The following is a 23,356-nucleotide window of genomic DNA, read 5'->3' as shown; positions in this document are numbered from 1 at the left end:
CCACCGGCCTCTAGGCGGTGCAGTTTCCTCCGGCACTTTCTTTGTTTTTCCACCTCTCGCCCGTTGCCCGTGATCTCTATCATATACGGTGGCTGACAGTTTTTAAAAAAAAAAACATTTTATGATGGCGGAGGACAGTGAATCCGCGGCCAGTCAGCAGAGCCTGGAGCTAGACGACCAGGACACCTGCGGGATAGACGGAGACAACGAGGAGGAGAATGAGCATATGCAGGGGTGAGGATGGCCTGTCCGGTCCGGCTGGGAAACGCAGTAACGTTATTTCAGGCTGTCTGTTTATGTGTGTGCTCGGTCGGGAACGGCTAGCGCAGTTAGCTAACGTTAGCCGACACAAACACAGCCTGGCTGTTTGCTACAAGGCCGTCAATTCAAGCTAGTAACCACAGGAAGAGTGCTGATTTAAACCTTTATTATATTGCCATTGTTATCGGTGTAACTGTGTGTGCCGTCAGGGACATATTTATACACACATCTAGCGTCCCGACTGAATGACACGATGACAGCCAACCGCTCAGACAGCCCGTTAGTTAGCTAACGGTAAGCTAGCTCAGCTGTCATTCGTTGCTATGGTAGCTAACGTTAGCCTACTGCTGCTGTGTGTAAGGACTCAAATGTGAGATAAATAAAGTCAGAGCCTGTTTAATAATGTGATGTGGGATTGTGTTCATGTCTGCAGCAGTCCGGGGGGAGATTTGGGGGCTAAGAGGAAGAAGAAGAAGCAGAAGAGGAAGAAAGAGAAGCCAAGCTCAGGGGGAGCCAAGTCCGACTCTGCCTCTGACTCTCAGGAGATAAAGGTGAGATGATGACCCACTGAAATGTGCATAGACCCTCTTATGGCAAAGCAATAACCCACTAACCTAGTGGAGCATCTTGCCAGGCTGGTGCTAGACAAGGAGCAAGTGAGGGGAAACACAGAATACTGTTTTTACGCACAAGAAACATCCTGAGAAAACCCTGCTTGTTTACCATCAGTGTGAATGGGTCAGTAGGGGTTATCCAATCTTGGTCCAGACTCTCCTCATGGTCTTGTCCCTAGAGTTACCCTAATCAACATTTTAACATTTGGGTGTACACATACTAAGCAGGGGATCCTCCCCAATATATCTTTTTTGCATCAAACACTTCAGTTCCTGCATTCTGGTAAATTTTTATTCACCAAATTGTGCCTTTTCTGCATCATTTCATGGTGGTAACTTCATGGTACTTCCTGCTCTAATTGTGCACAGTCCCCTCTCTCAGTGCAACCATTGCTTTTGAGGTTGCAAACTGCCACTACATACTTTACCAGAGCGAGTGACTGTGTTTACATGCACAAAATATTCTGTTTTTCACTCATATTCTGAAAACGATTCCACTAACATTCTCATTTACATGCAGCCATGCATACATACTGATTAATGTGCCCTGTTGTTTATGATGTCAAAAATATGGAAAAGTGGAACAGCTGTCGCTTGTGCCAGGATTTTGGCAGTTGCAGTGGCAGACTTGTTCAACCGTACAAACACAGCCTTCCTCTTTTCCTCCTCTGTTCCTTCAACCACCCTCTTAAAAAGTTTGGCATTACAATATTTGGGCATATTCACAAATCTGTCAATATCCAAGGCTTTCTCAGGCTCCGATCACTCAGAAAGCATTTTACAGATTGCAAAACATGAGGCGCACCGCACTGCCATTTTTTTTTTAAATGAATGACACTAGAAAAAAAAAAAAGCTTGCTGCATCTTTTCATTGTTGCCAACAATAACACCTTCCCTTACCTTCCTATGTAATCAGTCTTGAGTTTATTTATTTGTTTTTGTTTATTTGACAGTCATAAGTATCTAGTTCCTAAAATGTTCAGACAGAAGGTACTTGCTGTAGCTCTGGTTGAGGGTGAGAGGCTGTCTGTAAATAGTTTGTTGGGCACAGAGGAACATGAGACCTAATAATGAAGGTGGATCATGGGGAGTACCACCAGTTGGTCCAGGAGCTTCGCCTCCACGATGGCTGTTTCCAGGCATATTTTAGGATAACCTGGGGGCAGTTTGACAGCCTGCTGTCTGTCGTTGAGCTGTATAGCTCTGGGTTTTCAGCAACTGTAAACTGTAAACTTGTTGTCATGACCACCACAGAAGGTCTGTCTCTCAAGTCATCTGATTGGAGAGTGGGGGAAAAAAGCGGAGATGATGTGGGGTGCTTTTTTGCTCTGAGTTGAAGTTTTTTCATCTTAAGGAGTTCAGAGCAGTCCAGCTAAAACTCCAGGCGTCTAGAGAACAGAAAGACAAGCCGTGTAGCAACGCAAAAACAGCGAGCAAAAAGCTTCATTCTTATTTAAAACAATGACAAAAAGCTGCCTCCAGCTGCTAAAAAGCTTTCTGTGTGATCTGGGCCTTAATGCTCAAAAACAGGTGTGTTTCTACTTCTGATCAGAAATGTAGGTTTTTCCTTTGGGCATGCATCTTTACCCCAGCCTTGCAAGCTGTTGGTTTGTGTACAACTTACCCATTAATAGGCACAATTATGACCTTAAAAGGAAAGAGGCCGTGTGTGGCAAACTGTGGTAAAAACCCAGATTAATATGCAAATTCCACGTGCTGTATACATGTCCAAAAAATGCTGTTAAAACCCAAATGCTTGCATATCCCACATGTCTTAATCGGAAAATGCTGAGTTTGGAAAAAGGTCTATTTCAGAATATTTAAATGAATATGCTGTTTACATGACCCACATTGAATTCAAAATATTGTTTTATTTGGGATTGTAGAGGAATATCGGTGTGGATGTAAACGTAGCCAATGTCCCCTGCTATGTTAATGTTTTTATTAGCAATGGGAGGGGGGGGGCACATGTTCTGAATATGGATGGAGGAGGTGTCCACTGTGACACTGTGAGCAGATTTCCATAAACATTACTATCCTTGTTATTTCTTTGTCCATATAAACATCATATCCTGGTTTATAGACACCAGGACAAGTTGTAAAGCCATCACAGATACTGTCTGCTTCCTGGAGTAGTCGCTACAAAACTGGGATACTATCACATGTTTACACCTTATCCAGGTCTTTGATCACCCCTTATCATGTGCGCAGGTGCCTCCACAGCTTGAGATATGTGAGCAGTTAGTCAGTGACACAATAAAACTGATGATAAACAATTTAATACACACTGAAATTACAGCGTAAGGCTGACAGTAGTGTAGAGGATGAATTTAAATTGTTGCTCCCGTCCTCATTTTCTGCTGATGAGATGAAGAAAGAAAATCAAACAGAATTCATCCATGGAATTGCAGATTCCAGCAAATGAGACAGCGAGAGACATAAACACTGGAAACAGGCACCACTGCAACTCGCCATGAATACGAGCCTCCACTGTTAAAGACCTGGATACTGTTAGAATCATGTGCATGAATAACCAGGTTTATCTTTTTCCATATGAACATCATATCATGAGAATGACCACAACCAGGGATACCGTGTGCATGTAAACATACTACAGCTGTGGACACAGGTGTTTTGTGAGCAGTGATGATGCAGCTTTAATCAGTTACCAATAATCCGGTGTGAACAGTCCAATGTGGCTTCAGCTCGTGTCCAACATCCTTTATCAGGCACTGTTTTTTATCTGAACAGGTTATAAATCTTACACACGCTCTCTGCTGTATCTTTATGGCTACATTTGAATTTAGATGATATGTTTCCACATGTCGTATCACACATGCAGGGAAAGCTTCATTCATTTTGTTTTTGTACTTAAAGGCGCAGTGTGTAGGATTAAGGTGGATATAGTGGCAGAAATGGAACATAATATTCATAGCTATGTTTTCATCAGTGTATAAATTACCTGGAACTATGAATCATTGTGTTTCTGTTACCTTAGAATGAGCTCTTGCTGTTCTTGTGTCTGCCGTTGCTGTTCTGCTACACTCTTGGAAAAGCCTAAACCCTACACACTAAACCTTGAACTCCCACTGTCTTTTAACACATGTAGAACCCTGGCTTACCCATTCAGAAGCTGCAGGACATCCAAAGAGCCATGGAGCTGCTGTCCTGCCAGGGTCCAGCCAAGAGCATCGACGAGGCAGCCAAGCACAAGTACCAGTTCTGGGACACTCAGCCTGTGCCGAAGCTCAGTAAGTACCTACTTCACTTAGGCAGAGTGAACAAGAGTCTTGTTTTTTAATCTAATTTATTTTAACTGCTGCAAAAATAGTCCATGTCATGTTTGAATAACGCTTTAATTGAGGAAAAGCGAAATATTAAGTGTTTTTTAATCAACAGCTTGGCCAAATGATGATTATGGAAAGTGCTTAATTTGCTTCCCTACTCAAACAGAAATACTTCAGCTACCAGCAGATTTATCATCTTTATTGAGCACTGTTCCTGTGCACCAGTGCCATCTACTGGTTTTATTTCATCACAGTCTGTGCTGCTCAGAGCCTGTGTCCCAAAAACATGTCATGTCAGCTGTGAACTTCAGTGGGGGTCCAGGCATACTTGCTGGACATGCTTAGAGGCATTAGATTAAGCCGTTTCCATGACAACTGTTGGCCACAGAGTCGGGTCTGTGCAGGAGGGCTACTGCCATGGGCTCGCCTGGTCAGCACGGACCAACAGAAGCAGATTTTATAACTGTCACCAATTTTAAAAATACACTAATGTTTGGTGTTGGCTCAGGATCAGTGTCAGCTGAGCAAAATGCTAAATTTACAGGAAATATGTGATTGGTGAAAAAAAGTTTTATATCTTTAACGAGAGCTGTGCTGTTTTTGCAGATGAGGTGGTGACGAGTCACGGGCCGATAGAAGCAGACAAAGAAAACATTAGACAGGAGCCATATTCCTTACCTCAAGGCTTTATGTGGGACACTCTGGATCTCAGCAATGCAGATGTAGTAAGTACAGTGCTCCAGACACGAAACAATTAGTATGTTGATTTTTTTTCTTGATTGACTGATGAGTTGTTTGGTCTATAGATTGCATCACAATGATTGTTTACAGTAAGTTATGTGAAGAAGCCCCATGTCATGAAACGGGGCTGCCTCTGTTAGTTTTTAGCCACCTTAAAAAAATCAGTAGCTTTCTAAGTGTATGTTATATTTAGAAGATGTTCACTGCTTTACATTGCCATTGAAGCGGTTATATCGAAGCCACCAAACTCCATTGACAAACAAATAGTAATTTTACTTCACAGACCACAGGAGTTGCTGGTCTACCGCTGCCTCGATTGTTTAGTGTGTAAGGTAAAGAGCTGAAAATATTCCAAATATAGCATAAACTTCAACTGACATTGAGTTTTAGGTGGCTAAATACGTTTTGCTGCTTGGCTTCTATGCCGGTAGATTTGGTTTGGACCATCACAATATCTTAGTGCACCAGGTGCCCTCATCAAATGTCTTGTGTCAGAACAGCAGTCCAAAATATAACTTAAATGCAAGACCGAATGGGGGGATTTTTCACGTCTAAGACCTTACACCTGTCAAATGTTAGCCATTTTTGCTTGAAAAGGGACTTAAACAATAAATCCATTATCAAAATAGTCATCCGTTCATTTTCTTTTGATCGTCTAATTGATAATTGACCAGTCATCACAGCTGTAATACACATTTTCTTTGCCTCGTCTTTTCCAGCTGAAGGAGTTGTACACGTTGTTAAATGAGAACTATGTGGAGGATGACGACAACATGTTCAGATTTGATTATTCACCAAACTTTCTCAAATGGTAAGCTGTCAGCTCTTACGATGTTCTTGTTTATCACTTTGCTTTCTCATCAAATGTGTGTAAACGGCTGAAATACATAGGACATGGAAATGGCTCTACTTGTCTGCTGCAGCATGCTCACAGCAGAGGGCGATTTGAGACCATTATGATCAGCTGAAGCTGCTACACTGACCACAGAAGGCGTGCCCAGGTGGGCATTGCCCTGCTCAATGATATTTTTAAACTGCTGGTCTGTTTTTTTTTTCTCTATACACGTCTCTGTGGCCCTCCAATTGGTTGAAAACTATGAAAAGCTGTGTAAATGGACGAGTAAAATCTGTTTTCATATGATTAAAACAAGTAACTTAATGTACCAGAGACAGTGCAGAGCAACAAAGCAGCCTTGTGGGTGTTTTTACATTTCACATTTAAATAAATCAATGCATCTTTTAGTCCAAACAATCCAGTTAATTAATGCACTGCCAGTTATTATAGCCTATATGCTTTCAAACTCTGCATCACCAGCTGCATTATCGCTTGGCAAAACTCAGTACACACATAGTGTAGCTGGCAGCAACCACACACGGAAAAAAACAACACTCAACCTGGCCTACGTGATGGGTTGCATCCGTGCCCCATGTATTTCGGCCGTGAGGTATTCAACCATCTACTCTCCCATTAAATGTTTCCTCCCCTCTCAGGGCTCTGCGTCCCCCCGGCTGGTTACCACAGTGGCATTGTGGAGTGAGAGTGTCCTCAAATAAGAAGCTTGTTGGCTTCATCAGTGCCATCCCTGCAGATATACGCATCTATGACACGTGAGCACTAATTATTGATCATATACATGTGGAGCAGAGCGGTGATACGAGTCAGTAGAAACACTTCAACTGTAATGTGCACATCTTCTTTCCTTCTGCTGCTCCAGACTGAAGAGGATGGTCGAAATCAACTTCCTGTGTGTCCATAAGAAGCTGCGTTCAAAGCGTGTTGCTCCAGTGCTAATCAGAGAGATCACACGGAGAGTGAACATAGAAGGAATATTTCAGGCAGTATACACAGCAGGAGTGGTGCTGCCTAAACCTGTGTCCACATGCAGGTGTGCAATGCAGTATTTAAACATGACACTCATAAGACATGGTGTCAGAAAGTCATTTAAAACCAATACTAACTCTTTTCTCGTTGCTTTTTTTCCCTCTTTTGTCTGGGTCAGGTACTGGCATCGTTCTTTGAACCCCAGAAAGCTTGTGGAAGTTAAATTCTCCCACCTGAGCAGAAACATGACGCTGCAAAGAACCATGAAACTCTACAGATTACCAGATGTAAATACTTCCACCTGTCAGTCCTGGATCTCTCTTTACGATTCTTATTCATGGCAGCAACTTAAATCGGCTTTCCCTCTTGCTCTCTACGCCTCATATAGAGCACCAAGACCCCAGGTCTGCGGCCGATGGAGAGGCGCGACATCCGCCAGGTCACCGAGCTGCTACAGAAATTCCTGAGACGTTTCCAGCTTGCACCATCTATGGGGGAAGAGGAGGTGGCTCACTGGTTTTTGCCACAGGACAACATAATTGACACATTTGTAGTAGAGGTATCAGGAATTAGTTTCTATCCTCAAGATACTCACTGTAGGTTCTTCTGTCTGTTTAAACAGCTGTTGTGTGTCTGTCTTCTCAGGGTGCTGGTGGTGTACTGACAGATTTCACTAGTTTCTACACTCTGCCCTCGACCGTGATGCATCACCCTCTCCATAGGAGCCTGAAGGCTGCTTACTCTTTTTACAACGTTCATACACAAACCCCACTACTGGACTTAATGAATGATGCACTGATCCTGGCCAAGCTGGTAAAGTCACTCTCTCTGCAGAACAAATAATTTACCTTTTCTGTGGTACTATCAGAGTCATTCCATGAAAACTGTCAAGTTGGGTTCCAAACTTTTAACAAACATTTTAACTGTTTTCTATTGTAGTTAATTTCTCATGCTAGTTCTGACCATTTCTCACATTCATGTTAGGTAAGGGCCCTGACACACTAAGTTGTCAGTCAGTGTTGGGCTGTTGGTGAGCATCTGTTGCCCACGTTTTTTGCAGTGTGTCCTGCACCATTGGCGCTAGTTAGCCATGGTCGGACTTTGTTGGCTTGTTGACTTTTTTTCTGGCCGATGCAACATGTTTAATCGGCATTGAAATGAAATCACTCTGATTAGCAGTTGAGCTCAGTGCACGACAAGAGAAACAGAAATGAGGAAAGCGAACAAACGGTTAAAGTCAAGAGGGTGTGAGTTAAAAACAAACTTTTTATATATTAAGATTATTGTTTTTTAGCAATTGAGTTCTTAAGGTTCGTAATTGTTGATGTTACTGTTGGCTAGCACACTGTAAAGATCCTTTGTTCTTTCAACATCAGGTTGTGTTACTAGTGTGCTAACTGACAAACTACCATCTTGAATCGCCCTGTTAGTCTTCCGGTTTCCCTTTTTGAATGACGAATACAGACTACCACCGCCTGCTGGTATAGAGAGTTATTTGCCCCACAAATGTACATGCTAGTTGGATGTTGCCTGTAATCTTTGCAGTGTGAACAAGTGCCGTAAGTGAGTAGATGCAACAGTCCGCCTTCACTGCCACTACTTCATTTATGTCAGTTTAGTGTGTCTGGGCCTTAACATTCAATAGATATTGCGTACATCTCAGACTTATTTGTTTTTGGGGGCAGTAATGCTTCCATCTACATTTTTCATTTAGCTACTTACTAAATAAGTTAGCTCTGACCATAAAGAGAATTCCGGCCATATTATTTTGTATCTTTCCACTCTGTCACTGGCTGATTTCTGAATATAATGGGTGACAAAAATGTTCCTGAGCTTGCAAAGTATGTTTTATTTCAGGTCTAACATATTCTTCATCCTATAAAATATAAAATTCTAGATTTGGTTGTGATCAAAAATCTGAAGTTTCCATGGAATGACCCATCAGTTGTTAAACTTAAATTTGGGAAAAGGGAACAATCAAGCAGCAACTTTTTTGCTACTGCCTAATTCATCATGGTATTTAGTTTGTTACTTCTTCTGTGTGTTTAACAGAAAGGTTTTGATGTGTTCAATGCCTTGGATCTAATGGAGAATAAGGTGTTCCTGGAGAAGCTCAAGTTTGGCATAGGAGATGGAAATCTGCAGTATTACCTCTACAACTGGAAATGTCCCCCTATGGACCCCGATAAGGTCAGCAGCACGATTCGTCTGAGCCAACAATCATCTAAGTCTAATGTTAAGATCCAGTAATGAGAGATGAAGCAGGTTATTTTGTAGATATCATGGTAGTGGACGTCATCTGTATTAAACATCTCTATTTCATATGAAGCTTGTCATGTTTATACCTCTGCAAGGTGCATCACATTTAGTGGACTAAAATGCTGTAGTCAGTGGGATTAGTAATACTGGGTTTGAGTTAGCCTGCCAGTAAAGACTCAGTTGTGACAGTAAAAAGTAGGCTACTTGTAATGATAAAAGCAAATTTTACACTCTTTGATTTTCAAGAATCATGAACAATATATAACTATATCAGTATATACAAACACAAAAAACTAACATTCTAATATAATACATAAGTAAAATAATAATTTTTTTTAAATGTACCTAAACAATGTTTCTTCTACAGCTAGTAATCACCAATTCATAACATCATCCCACTACAGTCAACATATAGCAGGTTATGCAAAGGGCATCCTTTGTGTTTAAAGTTCCTCCTAAGGTCTTTGTAACTACCAGCTAGTGTCAAATTAATGATTTACTAAATCAGACTGCACCAGTAAAACTATGTCTTGGACAGTAAAGACTAAAAGCAGTGAAACATAATGTGTAAATCAGTTCTTAGGAAACATCTGTAGCACCCTCCAGAATCATAAGATGTAGCTGATGTAGTAGTAGATGTAGTGTACATGTAGTGTAGTGTAGTGTAGATGTAGTGTAACTTTAAAACAGTATTCTAAGTAGGCCAGATGTTAATCAAACTCACCTGCAAAGCCTTTGTATAAGTATGACTTTGTTCATTTATAGATGCATACGTGTAGAAATATGTGTTTTAACAATGAGTATCCGAATTTGTAAGGCAGCAAGGGAGCACATTTCATACCCAAAGGCACCCCAACATGCTTTACAGATTACACAGATTAAAGCACAAAAAACAAATGTTAAAAACATCAAAAGCAAGCAAAGGCAAACATATTGCAACATATTTAAAATTGCAGTAATATTGTATTGTGACTTAAGTATCGCGATAAAATTGTATCGTGGATCCGCTGGTGATTCCCACCTCTACAGTTTTGTCCAAACACAACAGCTACAGTTACACCTGGCTGATAGTTGGTGTATCTTTACATCATTTAGTGATGCAGCATATCTCCATTTGGTAACACTTAAGATACAATTAAGACAAGTTGAACTCAAACAGCTGGCGCAGCGGCTTCAGCATCTGATCTACAAAATGTTTGGATCATTTTTTCAAATCTCATGTAACAGCAGTTTGTTGTCTGTGTTTCAGGTTGGCCTCGTCCTTCAGTAGCAGCTCTCTTCACGGCTGCTACACAAACACTGATCAGGAGGTCGTTAGCGACCTCCGGCTATTCCTTACCTGGACATACAGGTAGCCCAAGCTAGACAATGAGAACCACAACAGTAAAACCAACCTGGGAGACTGGGAGACGGTTCAAGAACATTCTCAGTTCACCTGGAGGTGAAAACTCTTAAATCATCAACATCCTGAATGTGAAGTCATGCTATGCCTGAGATACTCATACAGTACAACGCTCCTGACATGCACACTCACATTTAAAACATACCAGTTTGACATACAAGAGGATGCCTTGACATTGTGACTTTTGTTTAGTTCTTCTTCCTCAGCAGACGTTACAGGGGACTGGCATGTCAATTACTTTCACACTGAACTATGTAAATGATAATCAACAAGTCAACACGACCACAATACAAAACGATACGTTATTGTGTCCCACTGCAGCGGCAGTATAAGAGGGTCTTAAAGGCATTTAAACGAGATATTATTCCCATCTCCTTCTCATATCATCGTGGTCAGACGTTTCTCTGGCGGCTGTTTTGGGCCTCAGTAGAATTAGAAATGCTAAGAATGTGTTTCTGTGATAGCTGACATATAAAAGCATTTAGGAGAAAAATATCTTAACTTTTCACACACAGAAACACACACACACACACACTGTCAAATAAACACACACATAATGGATATCTTCATGGAAGGACTCCTCCAACTGGTGCATTGATATACATGTTTTTTGTTAAAAATATATAGTTACCTGTACATTTAAAGCCAGATCATATTTATTCCTGTAGTGTGAGTTCGGGGTTCGGGAGGGCTGATCCAAAGTATTTTCCTCATAGGTAGTGTAGATGTCACTGAGTTTGTTCCGACAACGTGGGTTTAAAATGGTTTTTGATGAAGAATGTATTGCGTCAATGAAGCACAATTTTTGAGTTCCTAAACAAGCAAAAGGGTCTTTTTCTTTTTGTTTTTTTAAAGGTCATATTTCAAAACTGATGGGTTGTATTACAAACTGAACAACCTCTGTTTTTACAGGATGTGAGCTGTTATGTTACAAACCTGTCTCTGGAGCGGATGTTTAACGGAACATCTAAGCCACACGTTTTGTTGTATTCACTGTTCATGCAGCTCAGAGTTATCTGCATGTGAATGGTTTGTTGTTCAGTTTGCAAGGCTGTAATATACTGTAAGAGGCTACAAGAGTACACACAAGCAGGGCAGTGAGAGTTACAGCACCAAGACAAATTGAAGTCTAACCAGGGTGGATTTGATTTAGATTTACACAAAATCTTAATAGTCTGTGTTGCCCTCGAGAGATAGTTCTATAGCATAAAAACGTCTCACTTACTTTTAAGAATAATGCTCTTAATTAAGTCTCATTTAAAGAAACACTTCACCTGCAAAATGACCATTTATTTATTTTTACTCACCGCATGTTGCCATGAACTTGTGAAGAAATCTTTGTTTTTCTTGCATGCCTCCATGGTGAATGGAGAATCATTAAAAGCTGAACCTTCCTCATGAATTGAAGTCTTTGGGGACTGCGTTTAACAACAGAAAAACTATATCAAACATCCGTTAGCAAACTCTCACACAACTCGTACAGCATAATCCAAGTCTCGTTTATTCAGTCATATACTCAGTACTTCCAAAACACATGCCTTTTCGCAAAAAACGTGACAGTATAAAACACTTGGCGCCCCTGAACCTGCCTCAGCACGGGTGTGTGTATGAGCTCCACTAAAGTAGAGTTAAAACACACATGCCCAGGTATGCTACTTAGCCGTGCATGAGACTGTTTGTACCCATGTGTTTGAAATTGTAATGTGCTTTGGAAATTATGAGCAAATGACTAGATAAATGAGGCATGGATTATACTGCACGAGTTGATGGTTTGATATAGATTTGGTGTTTTTAAATGTGGTCGTAGAGCCATTTGAGAATATTGTTTCCAACATGCGGTGAGTAATTGATACACAAATGGTCATTTTGCAGGTGAAGTGTTCCTTTAAAGCAGCCAAGGTCTGTTTTCTTTGTTGATTTAGTCATTGCCTCTCACAGAGAAACTATGACTTCTTACTTTCAGTAGCCTGTTGCAAAGCAGTGAATAAGACGCCCCTGTGAAGCAGCTGATTGGCCAAAAGAACAACACTGAGATGTTTCTTTTATTAAAGTGGAAATAGACAACTTTTCAACCCCCCACCTCTGGTCGCTAGGGGTAGCTACCTACAGCTACTGGGGAAAACAAAAGCTCTATGCTCTTCCTGTTTTGGTTGGACAGTGGTTCCCAACTGGTCCAGCCACAGGGTCCAGATTTCTCCTTAGTCATTAGTTCAAGGTCCACACAGTATAATATATTTAGCATCATACTTACCTTTGGCCATGTCCTCGAGCTAGTTTGCTGTCTCTGTTAAGCACTTGTTCATTAGTCACTCACTCTGCAGCAGGAAACAGTACTTCAAAATAAAAGCTCTGTGCTGGAAATTCACTGTACTTAAAAATAAAGTTTGTTTTTTACAAAGTTGATATGCTAGCAAGTCACTTGTGGACCCGCGACCCTCCAGTTGGAACCACTGGTTTAGGGAACCAATCTAAGCGCAGATCATTCTATAACCATCACATTCTGCAATCAACATTTGCTTCAAAATGATAAGTTGAAACAAAAAACGGGACTATTTCCACTTTAATAAATAACCATCAGTTCCCTGGCCTGCAGCAGGATGTTGAATGTGCTCTAATCAAACTCTAAGTTAAATAAAACAGAGCGGAGCACAACATTCAGAGTGTTGAGTGGGGAATAATTTAACAGCATGTACTCAGAGCACAGCATCTGAGTAAACACAAGCCTGTTTCAGTAACAGCATCAATTTGAAATTTGAGCTTTTCTCTTTTTTCCAGATCCATTTTTATTGACGTCACTATATTTTATTTAATTTTTTTAACGGTACTGTATTTGTGTCTGGAGAAAAAAAAAAAAAAAATACTGTGGGTCATTTTTTTAGTGTGTTGTGCAGCTAAATGAACAGTTCTGATATTTATAATTGTACTTTGCAATTTGTCTTAAGACATAATTCCTGTTCTGTTTCTTTCCAGTATTTCCCCAAATTTCCCAGTTCAATAGGCAGCATCCAAACTGATTTTTGAGGGTTTTTGGAGTATTTGGCATTTCCCTGTGCTCGCCTGAGCGACGGAGATCTTTGATTTGTCAGACCACTTGTTCTGTGGTGGAGCTGCTGGTGTTCTCAAAGGTCAAAATGTTTTTAAAATTGTCTTTTTGCTCTGAGTTTTGTTACTTTGTGTTTGATGCTCCTGTTCACGTGGCTCTGCGTAACTTAAGAGGTGAAGGCTGCTGCCGTTTTCGTCGTTACTTTTTCTGTATGTGATGTACTTTTCTTCTCATCCCTTTATATATTAGCAAGAGAATGACAACCAGTGGACAGTCAGTGCTTCAGGGCTTAAAGATTTCTTTTTTCTACCATTGAAAGAACTGGGTTATTGAGTCAACGGTGTGCCTCATGGATGTTGGTTGTGTCACAGATGTGTTGCCTGCAGCTGTTTGAATGAGCATGTCAGTTTTGCTGCTGTGATGATTTTTAGCGTTATTGTTACTAGCCACACCCTTTAGTGAGAACTCAACCCGAAGTACCTGCCTTATTTAAAAGATTTTGGGGGTGGTGGGGTGGGGTGGGGGGTGTACTTTTGAAAACGACATACAGCTTTCTCTAACTGAAGAACAATATTTTTATTCAAATCCATTGTAAGCTGTGAAAAAGCTGAAGAAGTTGTACCAGCATCATTTAGACATGACCCCCATGCAAATAACAATCTGTTTCAACACACACGTCAGCTATACCAGCATGGATATTTGATTGAATAAACTCACTTTAAAAAGGGACAAGAGTGACGCACTTCTTTTTAACGTGGCAGTGGAAAACGAGAATACAAAGCAAGTGTTTTCCTTTATGTATATTTCGGTTTGAGAATTATAAATGGACTCTGCCCCAAAACATCTTTAGTTGGTTAGGGTCTGACATGTTTGTTTCTGTGGGTTTTATACCTCCACGCCATACATACACAAGTCTGTTCCATTTATTATGATGCAATATCTCTAGGATGCTTTACAGAAGTGTCTTCAATTTTGGCACAAACGTCCACTTGGACTCAACAATGAACTGTTAGAATTTGATACTCAAAGGTCACTGTGAACTCAAAAAACCATGTTTTTGGCCATAGCACAGGAATTTATATGCTAAATATTTCAGAAATTTCTAATAGGATAAAATGAAGTGATGAAGGCATATTCAAAAGGTCAAAGGTCATCTTTACTGTGACATTGTAATGTTCTGTAAAAACAATTTAATGGCCATTTTTCAACGCCATAACCCAGGAACAGAAGGAGAGATATTTGGTCAGTGACTCTAATCTTGTGTGACCATCTAAAAAAAAGTGCTGACTCTTCTGCTGTGTATAGATCTCCTGTGCTGCCGGGCTAATGTGTGAAGCGTCCACGTTTTAGAATATGTGGCTTCTCTGCAGCAACATCAATTATTTGAAGAATATAATACCATCATGGCTGCATACAAGTCTGGACGGACATGGATGTAAACTGTAAACTTGACTGGTTGGCAGAGACGGTAATTCTAGTTTTTAACTTAAGTTGTTTACCAAAGAAAAAATATATCACACACAGTTGAGTAGATTTTATTCAGAAACAAAAACATCAGTTTAATATGTGTATTTCTGACCAAAGAAATATGTAGAGCTGCAACGTTTAGTCAATCAATTAGTCAATTCAAAGAAAATTAATTGTTTTAGGCATTTTTCAAGCAAAAATGTCATATCTGCTGGTTCTAGCTTCTTAGATATGAGAAATAGCTGCTTTTCTTTATTTTTTTTATGATTGTACATGAATCTTTGGGTTTCGGACTGTTGGTTTGGACAGAAGAAGCAATCTGAAGACATCACTTTGGGCTCTGGGAAATTGTGATGAGCACTTTGAGACAGTTTTTTGACATTTTATAGACTGAACGATTAGTTGATTCATCAGTTAATTGTGAAAATAATCCTTGGTTGCAGCCTTAGAAATATAACTGACAAAATCAACTTAAAGCAGTGGTTCTCTACTGATGGGTGGATGGTCCACTCTGAATGGGTTGCAAGTGACTTGTTTGCAAAAAACACACTTTATTGTGAAGTACAGTGAATTTCCAGCGCAAAGCTTTTGTCTTGAAGTCTGATTTCCTGTTGTAGAGTGAGTGACTAAGGGAAAGCTACTTGACAGAGACAGCAAACTAGCTCGATGACATGGCCAATGGCAGTTGTGACACTGAATAAATTCAACTGTGTGGACCTTGAACTGACGACTAAGGAGAAATCTGGACCCTGTGGCTGGACCAGTTGGGAACCACCGGTTTAAAGGATCATACCAGGGTCCTTTAAAGTTATTCCGAGTCATGTAAACTGCAGCCCAGTCCCCAAACCACACCACACTTTTTTTTTACCTTTACTGCAGCCACTGGTTTGCATTCATTTCAACAGAGAATGAGAACAGAAACGAAATTTATTTAAAAAAGGCTGCCCATTTCAACAAATGATGTCTGCTTCTGTGTTTGACAGAATTTAATTCATATTTTTTCTGTTTTATGAATTGTTGACTTTGAAAGAAAGTCAATTTCTTTACAATGAAATACTGACAATGGACAAAAAAAGCTGACATTAAATGTAGGGCTGCAACCACAATTCTTGTCATTATCTATTAATCTGCAGATTGCTTTCTTATTATGTCTATGAAATGACAGACTTTGTGAAATATCCCCATGGTCACATCTTACAAATACTTGTTTTTTTTTATAATCAATAATCCAAAAACCCAAATGACTTTCAATAAACTTTAAAAAGAAAAGCAGAGGTTTGTCACACTGAAGAAGCTGAAACCATAAAACCTTCTGTCGATCAACTAATCAATAAACTACTGCAGCTCTAGTTCACTGTCACAAATTAAGTATCTTTCTCAAGCACATTTCAAGTCCGTGCAAACACAACTGAAAGTCAATGGCTGCCTGATACGTAGGAAAAATGCACTGACAAAAGTGTAAGTGAATGAACTAAAACAGTGGATCCCAAGTTAATGGTCAGGAGGTGAAATACTAAACATTCTCAACTCTCAGGCCTCTAAAAATCCTTAAAATGAAACAATCTGAGGAGACAAAACTGCTCTCATGTCCTCCGCCTCGTTTTAAGAGGTCAACATCAGAAACTGGTGGGCTAAAACATGCAAAAACATAGGAATGGTCCTTTTCTTTCTTTAGGCAGTCTCTGTTAATTAGACTGTCTGTGACTTAGCCTTTATTTTTCTTTTCTTTGCAGGGTTAGCAACTATTCTTTTCACTTTGAGAGGTTGCAGAGTGCAGGAGGACGCCGACTCTGTGACCTGGTCAGATTCACTCTCAAGTTTCCTTTTCTGGCCCTTCCTCTTCTTGCCACCTTCCTCCTCCTCTTCCATGTCAGCGGGGTCTTCAGGTGTCACACTGGGTGCTGCACCTTGTAGCCATGCAACATCCACTGGAGGCACTTTGGGTGTGATGGCGTCCACAGTGTCAGTGAACACCTCATCGTCTTTGGAGGCACACTGTCTGAATCCCAGAGCAAGGACACTCTTCAGCCCCAGCGGCTCCGACACGCTCTGGCTCAGCCGAGGCACCTGGCAGGCCGGCACGCCTCTCGTAACGCTCAGTGCTATCAGGTGATTCGTCATGTGTTTGGGCATGACAGACTTGCACACAAGCAGCAGTTTGAGCTCGTTCCTCTCCAGAGCTTTGGTGACCTCGTTGATGCCAATGGCCAGTTGTTTCCTCACTGCCACGTCTGTCCAGCCGGTTTTGGGAGAATCCTGCGCCTGTCCTTCCTGGCTCACCTGGGGAACCGGCTCTGATTCTGACGTGGCAGCAGGTTTCTTGTCCTTCTTTTTCCTCCATGGCCGAAACACTTTCACCTCTTTCTTCTTAAGACCCACAGACACCAGCTTGTCCTTCAGGGTTTTCAGGATGAAGTGCATGTCTTCTTGAGGAATCGTACCCCATTGTGGAGGAAACGGTGATGTGAAGGAGGTCTTGGGTGGCTTTTTGATTTCCTTTTTAGCTGACTTTGCTGCAGCAGGCATACTTCCTCTGAAATGACGACAAGAAAACATTACTCAAGTAATGTGCTAAAGTACAGTTATGAGGTACTTGTACCTTAGTTAAGTATTTCAATTTTATGCTACTTTATACTTTTACTCCACTACATTTTGTAGGCAAATATTCAACTTTTTACTCCACTACATTTTGTAGGCAAATATTCAACTTTTTACTCCACTACATCTATTCAACTTAGTTACTTTTGCAGATTCAGATTCTTAATACAAAATATAACTTAACTAATAGATAATGATTTATTAAGTGTGGGTTAAAATACCCAGCAGTACATAAAACAGCCCCATCTTTACCAGCTGCAACACAAAAGTGCTAAACACATTAATGCATCATTAATTATAATTCAGTGATACCACATATATGATTATGAAATGGGCCATTCTGCATAATGAATACATTTACTTTTTTAATATTTTAATGCTAATACTTTACTTTTACTTCAATAAAAATGTTAATGCAGGACTTTTAGTTGTAACAGAGTATTTTCACATCGTAGTATTGCTACTTTAATTTAAGTAAAGGATCAGAATACTTCTTCCACAGTAAAGATGTGTAAAATAGCCCAATTTAAAAACAATAATTAATAAAAAATACAACACATTAAAAATAGGGTAAGTACATAATTGGAAGCAGGACTCAATACAGACGAGGAAAAAAAAAGGCAAATACAAATAATTTCTTCGTCACAACTCTTTATTGACCAAATTTAAGGGATCCTTATCAAAACTGTTTGTGTGTGGATTAAGATAAGGGATTAGGATAAGGGTTGGGCGATATGGAGAAAATCAAATATAAGTGTAACTGTATATATTTCTTATGTTTAATATTATTCTATTCTTCTTGTTTTATACACTGTAGTTCAGTTTCCACACTTACAGCCTCAGCAGTGATGATATAGTTTATTTTTAATATTTTAATATCTTAAGTATGAGTTTCATTTCTATTTTATTGCGTTATATTTAGGTACCTCTATTTCATACTCTTATTCTTACTTCTTTTAATTCTCTATTCTTTACATCGGAGCGACTGTAACGAATCATAATGTCCTCTCGGGGTCAATAAAGTATTGAATCTCATTCTGAGTCTAATAATAACAAGGTTTCAGTTGATTTTCACTGTACAACCGTACCAGAAAATATCGTGGAAAATATCACGGTGTTATAAAAATTACATTATTGCAGTGAGACTGACCCTTAAGAAGTGTAAACAGAAGGGTTGTTGTTGGTTGAACAAACATTTTATTGCTATAATTGAAACTTAAAACCATTTTGTTAATAGAGGTATGTGTAAAAGGTCTTCACCTCAGAAAATCACTTAAATAAAGGGGAGCTTCAATATCCAGTTGCATTTGTTACCCAATATCGTAGATAAGCAAATACACAAGGTGTCATAACCGTCAACTTTTATTTCAGGTATTTCTTGAAACCGGTATATCTGTAACCCTGGCTGAGGGCACAAATAATGATAACAATCAATAACTTGAGGAATTAGTTATATTTTAGGACTTAAATAATATTGTGGCATTGTTTTGGCCGTGATGATTCCGTGCAATATTTTAATCAGAGTTTAATGAGTTTTTGTCTAAACAGGTAAAAAACACAAGTCATGACAGCTACTTGACAGGCTGAAAAGTTCCTTAAAACCGTCAACTGTTTTATAACTGCGTCAACATTACGGCTGTCAGCAACGGACCGGACAAACACGAGTCACATTAAGTTACTTTACCTGATATTTAATACAGCAAAGGTTCTTTTCTTTTCATAAACCCGTGCTCCGTTCACATCAACAGTCCAACAACACGGGTGGAACACAGAGCGCCGCCATTTTGTTTGAATTGAAAAACTTTATTTAAAAAAAAAAGAAAGGCCAACAGCGCCGACCAGCGTTCAACGGCCGGAGTGACATTCATAGTGCATGTGTGTCACAAATTATAACGGAGTCGTGTTAAAAGCAAAAGCCATTTATTAAACCCAATTGTTATAGAAAAAAATAAATAAATATTAATAATAATAAACGAATTAAATAAGATATATATAATAATGAATAAAAAATAAATAATAAAATAAGTAAAAAATAAAATTAATTAATTACATAAGTAAATAAATAAATGACTCAATAACATAAGTAATCATAAATGAAAAAATACATACATAAATAAATTAAAATTGACGAGTTACTTTGATCCAAACATGACCCTTGAAAATATGTCTCCTGTATTTATACATTATTTATATATTGGTAAATAACCATGAGCGAGTCCCGTGTTCATGGGCTAATTTTTCTTGCACATCCAAAATATTTGAAGGAAAATGTACTAAAATAAAAGTAATCTATTCACTATAGACATTATATTATTTATTTATTATTTTTTTATGCTTTCATGGTAAGAAGCATTTAACTTTAATGTTTGGTTAATGTTTTGCTCATTGTAACTATACTGTTGGGTTTTTATAACAAAGATTTTATTGTTAGCCTGTAAAAAAAAAAAAAAAAAAACTAGGTCAGATAAATTAGTTTCACTGTAATATAATGGAGAAAACAGTATCATTAAACAGTGTGTGTGTGTGTGTGTGTGTGTGTGTGTGTGTGTGTGTGTGTGTGTGTGTGTGTGTGTGTGTGAGAATGAGGTGACACGCAGCCAATCAGCTCCCTCCTCTGCTGCAGTACCTCTCTCTGTGCCCGATTATATTGCATAGATCAGCTGTAACCACAGCTGCGCAGAGCCGACAGGAGGAACACATTCGTCCAAACTACGGGGCTACATCTGCAGAAATGTCTTCTCAGGTAAAATGTCTGCTGCTTTAGTCTCTGTTCGATTCAGCTGTGTGTCGACGGGACACGCACTATCGCTATGAAATGAATAACGGTCGCAGCGGCGGGGCGTCCAGGCCATTCACTGTATGTGTGTCATCCATCTTTGACAGTGTGGGATGAGTGAATGAGAGAAAAGAGATTCTGAATATATATATATGTTTATATCTTTTCTCTCTGTGGTTCTTCTGATAATGCAGCTACAGTTAACGTTATGAAAGCAGATTGCCAAAAAATTAAAATGATATTATAATGATAAGGAATAACAAGCAGGATCTGGCTCTGATTTATTTGAGCAGATGAAAAATATTTGATTAACTGATGCTTTTAAACTATAGGCCTGCTTAAGGTTTACAATTAATCTTTGTATGACTCAAAATTATTTCACAAACATCTAAATCCTGAGAGTTTCGGGGTTTTAAGGGTTCCCATGCTCTATAATTATCTGTTCTGCAATGCCCTAGATCCTTTGTAAAGTAGATTATTCAAGTAGGCACAGAAGCACTAGAGTCTTGAATAAAAGCCCATTGTTTGTCTCCAACTTGTGCAACAATAGGTCTCCAGGGCTCTGCACCATGACTGGAATACTACGCTCAGATTACTTATTCAGCGTTGTTTGTAACTGATTAATATGCACTTTCTCATATTCTGGGATTACTCTATGCTCCTGATGCACCACATGACTTTGATTCATCCGTCAGAGAGCAGAATAACCAGCCTGTGCAAATATAATAGCTTGAATAATTTATCAGACATACAAATCAATACAAACATCAGCTTTCTGCACTTTCCATCTATCTATAACTGCACTATGGCTTTGCAGATTACTTTGTAATAATGTACTTTGTTTAATTTTTTGGCAGTTGATGAGGTGGGTGTATGGGTGGGTTACAGAGGAGAAATTGGGTATACTCTCCCCTAAATATTCCTATGGCCTTTTGGCTGATTGGTGGGCATAAAAAGAGAAAGGTATACCCTGTGTTCTTGCATACCCATGTAAAAGCTTTAATAACACTATGACCTTGATATAATTACCTAATTAGTCATGTTATAAATGTACTCATTCATTGTCAAATTCACACCTATGTGTATGAAAAACAAACAAGAAAACACTTACCAGCACATAAACTACAGTTTCATTGAGCGTGAAAATAATAAACATAAATGACATTAACTGTAAGGCTGGCACTTCCAGGGTTATTAGCCTGTTCAAGTTTAGGTTTTAGGTTTTTGCCATGGCATCATTTCAGTATCGGTATTGAGATAACAGGTAGGTATAGTATCGAAATCACAGTTTAGCATACACCTTCACTATGCCACTGTATTGTTGATTAGTACTGTATATTTCTTTGCTTTTTATCTTTCGCTGTAAAGGGAGAGTTCAGTCGGCATGTCCCCAGTTTGGAGAAGCAGGCTGAAGTACCAACACAGAAGCTAGGCAATGTACTGCTGTGGACAAAAACGTATTCTAGCCACCTAAAAAATATCAGTATCAGTTTAAGTGTACGCTATATTGAGAGTATTTTCAATGCTACACCTTAATGTCAGACACTGATTTTCAATGGGAAAATGAAGTTATATGGCTCTCTTCAAAGCCAGACTCAAATGAGAAAAAACACAATTTAACATTGATGAATAAAGGAGCTGCTGGTCTACCTCTGCCACCTCTGGTATTTTTGTTTGTGTTATTAAGTGGCTTCGGCATTTAAAAGGGTTAGTTTAGATTCACCAAAGTCACACACTAACACAAACTAACTAACTGATCGAGGCAGCAGTAGACCAGCAGCTCCCTCGTTCAGTGAGCCAAAATTACTGTTTTTCTCAATGGAGTCTGGTGACTTAGATGACAAGTGCGTGGATGGGGATTTGAAGCCTTTAATGGCTTTCCTGTTTGAACAGGCTGTCTGATGGAAAGATAAAGAGGTGGAAATACTCTTAATATAGCGTACATCTAAACTAATATTTATTTTGTTTTTAGGAGGGACTTCTTTTAGGTGGCTAAAATACATTTTGTTGCCTACCCCCATCCACAGCAGTACTTTGCTTAGCTTCTGTGTTGGTACTTCAGCCTGCTTCTCTAAACTGGGGTCGTGCTGATTGGCATCTACTGTATGTGATTTACTGTTTATTGATAAGTTCCTCATACGTCCTCTACCTACCTACCTACCTACCTACCTACCTACCTACCTACCTGTCTGTATGTCTGTCTGTCCATCTGACTTTTTCGGACCATTCATTATCTGCAGGCAGAGTTTGAGAAGATGGCAGCGGACGTGAAGAACGTGAAGACGAGGCCTACGGACCAGGAGCTGCTGGACCTGTACGGCCTGTACAAGCAGTCAGTCGTTGGAGAGATTAACACCGGTATGACTTGCTACAGAAAAACACAATCACTCCATGTTACATGTTCCCTGAATTCTGAATATGTCCTCCTCTCTGTGTGCTCTCACAACTGTAGAAAGACCAGGAATAACAGATTTAAAAGGAAAAGCCAAGTGGGACGCCTGGAACTCCAGGAAAGGTAACAAGTTAAAAACACTCGTAGTTGTAAAAGTTGCTGAAAAAAATGTTTTTAATTCAAATTTCCTCTCTTTCAGGAATGTCCAAGGAAGATGCCATGTCAGCCTACATCACACTCGCAAAGGAAGTCATCAGCAAGTACGGCATGTAAAGCTTGCAATGCACTAAAGTGGCAGAATTAATGCAAAAAACGACAGTTTCTGAACTAAATCACTGAAACAATGCTGCTGTCTCTATAACAAGTAGCCTTCTACTGTCAGAGGCCATAATGATGCAGGATAAAGTGTCATTTAAAATTTGCTGTGACTTCTTTTCATGGACAGTCTTTTTTTTTTTTTATATATACATAGATTATTCCCATTAACTTATACAACTGAACAACTCCTATGCATCCTTTAAGGTTAGAAGTATAAAACCTGCTGATTGCAATTAATTATGTAGTTTATTCTTGTAATCCACACGGGCACAGCAACTTACTGTATACACTGGCACTTTGATATGTAGCTTGATAATGCAAAACAGGACAAATTAATGCTGTCAAATGTGAAAATAAAACCTCTTTGTGCACTGTT

At 39.4% G+C, this 23,356-nt stretch overlaps 3 protein-coding genes across 4 annotated transcripts; 2 read left to right on the top strand and 1 right to left on the bottom strand.

Annotated features, from left to right (window-relative positions):
• Positions 1-37: 37 nt before the first annotated feature.
• On the top strand, positions 38-16,415 carry nmt2 (N-myristoyltransferase 2). 2 transcript variants are annotated; one of them, XM_050047643.1, is made up of 12 exons: positions 38-234; positions 695-812; positions 3,985-4,126; positions 4,769-4,887; positions 5,623-5,714; positions 6,395-6,511; positions 6,619-6,789; positions 6,904-7,012; positions 7,114-7,284; positions 7,371-7,538; positions 8,778-8,915; positions 10,234-16,415. In XM_050047643.1, the coding sequence occupies exons 1-12, from the start codon at positions 122-124 to the stop codon at positions 10,252-10,254; spliced, it is 1,479 nt and encodes a 492-aa protein (XP_049903600.1). In that variant the 5' UTR covers positions 38-121; the 3' UTR covers positions 10,255-16,415. The 2 variants fall into 2 exon arrangements, with proteins under 2 accessions (XP_049903600.1, XP_049903601.1); XM_050047644.1 differs by lacking the exon at positions 38-234 and adding an exon at positions 339-555.
• On the bottom strand, positions 13,229-19,322 carry rpp38 (ribonuclease P/MRP 38 subunit). The gene is made up of 2 exons (XM_050047645.1): positions 19,179-19,322; positions 13,229-17,429 (listed from the first exon to the last, which is right to left on the bottom strand). Exon 2 carries the CDS (start codon positions 17,420-17,422, stop codon positions 16,586-16,588), a length of 837 nt encoding a protein of 278 aa, XP_049903602.1. The 5' UTR covers positions 17,423-17,429; positions 19,179-19,322; the 3' UTR covers positions 13,229-16,585.
• Positions 19,323-20,080: 758 nt separating this feature from the next.
• acbd7 (acyl-CoA binding domain containing 7) lies at positions 20,081-23,356 on the top strand. The gene is made up of 4 exons (XM_050047646.1): positions 20,081-20,237; positions 22,511-22,628; positions 22,723-22,785; positions 22,862-23,356. The coding sequence occupies exons 1-4, from the start codon at positions 20,226-20,228 to the stop codon at positions 22,933-22,935; spliced, it is 267 nt and encodes an 88-aa protein (XP_049903603.1). The 5' UTR covers positions 20,081-20,225; the 3' UTR covers positions 22,936-23,356.

Source organism: Epinephelus moara, chromosome 6, assembly GCF_006386435.1.
Source record: "Epinephelus moara isolate mb chromosome 6, YSFRI_EMoa_1.0, whole genome shotgun sequence".
Classification (NCBI taxonomy): domain Eukaryota; kingdom Metazoa; phylum Chordata; class Actinopteri; order Perciformes; family Serranidae; genus Epinephelus; species Epinephelus moara.
This window is presented reverse-complemented; position numbering and strand designations above follow the sequence as displayed.